Here is a 1779-nt window from a genome sequence, read left to right as displayed (position 1 = left end):
GTAAAGGTTTAGGAATAATTAATTCAACCCCCCCTTCTTAATTATTCTGAGACCACTTGATCCAACACTCGTCACATGAGCTTAAAAACCCCCTTGTTCACTACTAAACAAGCTGCAAAATTAATCACAATCACAAGCAATTATCTTAACTACATGCAAGAGATAAGAATGAAAAAGAATAAAGGGAAAGAAAAGTTGGGTTGCCTCCCAGTAAGCGCTCTTTTAACGTCACTAGCTTGACGCATCATCCTGTTATCCTGGTTCCAACAAGGTTCCAACTTCCAGAACCTTCTTCTCTAGTCTCTTTTCCTCCATCACATTCACCTTCAAACAAACATTTTGGTCAGGCAAAGCTTTCTCTTCATAAAACATATCGAAACTGATTTGCTGGTCTTCTTTGATCATTTGTAGTTTCCTCTTCCCTATGTCTACCACACAACTTGCGGTGGACATAAAAGGTCTTTCAAGAATTAGGGGAATGTCAGCATCTTCTTTAATGTCTATCACTATGAAATCAGCTGGAAAGATCAAATGTTTGACCCTAACCAAAACGTCTTCGATCACTCCATATGGTCTTGCGATGGAGCGATCAGCCAACTGGAGGGTCATGCGTGTGGGCATTATCTCTATCTCTCCAAGTCGTTGGCACATGGATAGAGGCATTAAATTGGTACTAGCTCCCAACTCTATGAGAGCTTTACCCACAGCAACCTCACCAATAGAACACAGTATAGTGACACTTTCGGGATCCTTATGCTTCGGGGGAATGATGCATTGAATGAACGCACTACAGTTACCTTCCACAACTATTGTGTCTCTGTGGATATACCGATTCTTCTTTGTTAGCATGTCTTTTAAAAATTTGGCATAGAGTGGCATCTGTTCGAGAGCTTCTCCAAAAGGCAAAGTGATCTCCAGCTTCTTGAAGATGTCAAGAAATCTGGCTAAGTGTCGCTCTTTATCCTTCTTGGAAGGTACCAATGGATATGGTACTTCCTTGCCTTCAGCTAAAATAATCTCTCTCTTTTTCTCTCTTGAAACCTCACTCTTGCTCTTCTTTTTCTCCTTATCAACCTTTTCGTTTACTTTTTCATTTTTCTGATTCTTTTTCTTTTTCTTTTTCTTCTTTTTCTTTTTCTTTTTGTTTTTCTTTTTCTTGTTCTTCCTTCATCTTTATTCCCTCTTGACTATCTTTTATTGGTGTCTCTCTCTTCTATTGGTCATGTTCATCTTCCACAACTTCCTCAAGTTCAACAAAGTCAGAAACTAGTTCCAGTGTCGGCTCAGTTGCCGATTGTTGTTTATATCCCTCCATCTTCTCTTCCGCTCTACCTTCATCAGCCTGAGTTGCCACTCTGCTCCTTGTCATTATAGCTTTACATTCTTCCTTTGGATTCTTCTCAGTGTTAGCACTAAAGCTACTTGACGGCCTATCCGCCAATTCCTTTGCGAGCTGGCCTACTTGGACTTCCAAATTCTTTATGGCGAACACTGTGCTCCTATGCTTTGACATAGATACCTGCATAAATTGAGCTAGAGTCTCTTCCAGCTTCGTTGTTTGATCATAGAGACTAGGGCCTTACTGTTGTGGCCTTGTATATGGACCACCCTAGTCTTTGTTGAACAGGTTTCCAGGGTGATTCCTCCACTATTCCTGTTGTGAATTATATGGTTGGCCATGCTAAAATCCAGAATATCCACCTACATTGAAATTTTGTCTTGGCTGTCTCCCCATATAATTGACTTCATGAGCTAGTTCTTCATTGGGGATACAGCAGC

General features: G+C 40.6%; 1 protein-coding gene across 1 annotated transcript; it reads right to left on the bottom strand.

Moving 5' to 3' along the window:
- Positions 1-252: 252 nt before the first annotated feature.
- LOC102665066 (uncharacterized) lies at positions 253-849 on the bottom strand. The gene has a single exon (XM_006596771.1). The coding sequence runs from the start codon at positions 847-849 to the stop codon at positions 253-255; it is 597 nt and encodes a 198-aa protein (XP_006596834.1).
- Positions 850-1779: the final 930 nt, after the last annotated feature.

This window comes from Glycine max, chromosome 14 (assembly GCF_000004515.6).
Source record: "Glycine max cultivar Williams 82 chromosome 14, Glycine_max_v4.0, whole genome shotgun sequence".
Classification (NCBI taxonomy): domain Eukaryota; kingdom Viridiplantae; phylum Streptophyta; class Magnoliopsida; order Fabales; family Fabaceae; genus Glycine; species Glycine max.
The sequence above is the reverse complement of the archived record's forward strand: the minus strand, read 5'-3'. Positions and strand labels throughout refer to the sequence as shown.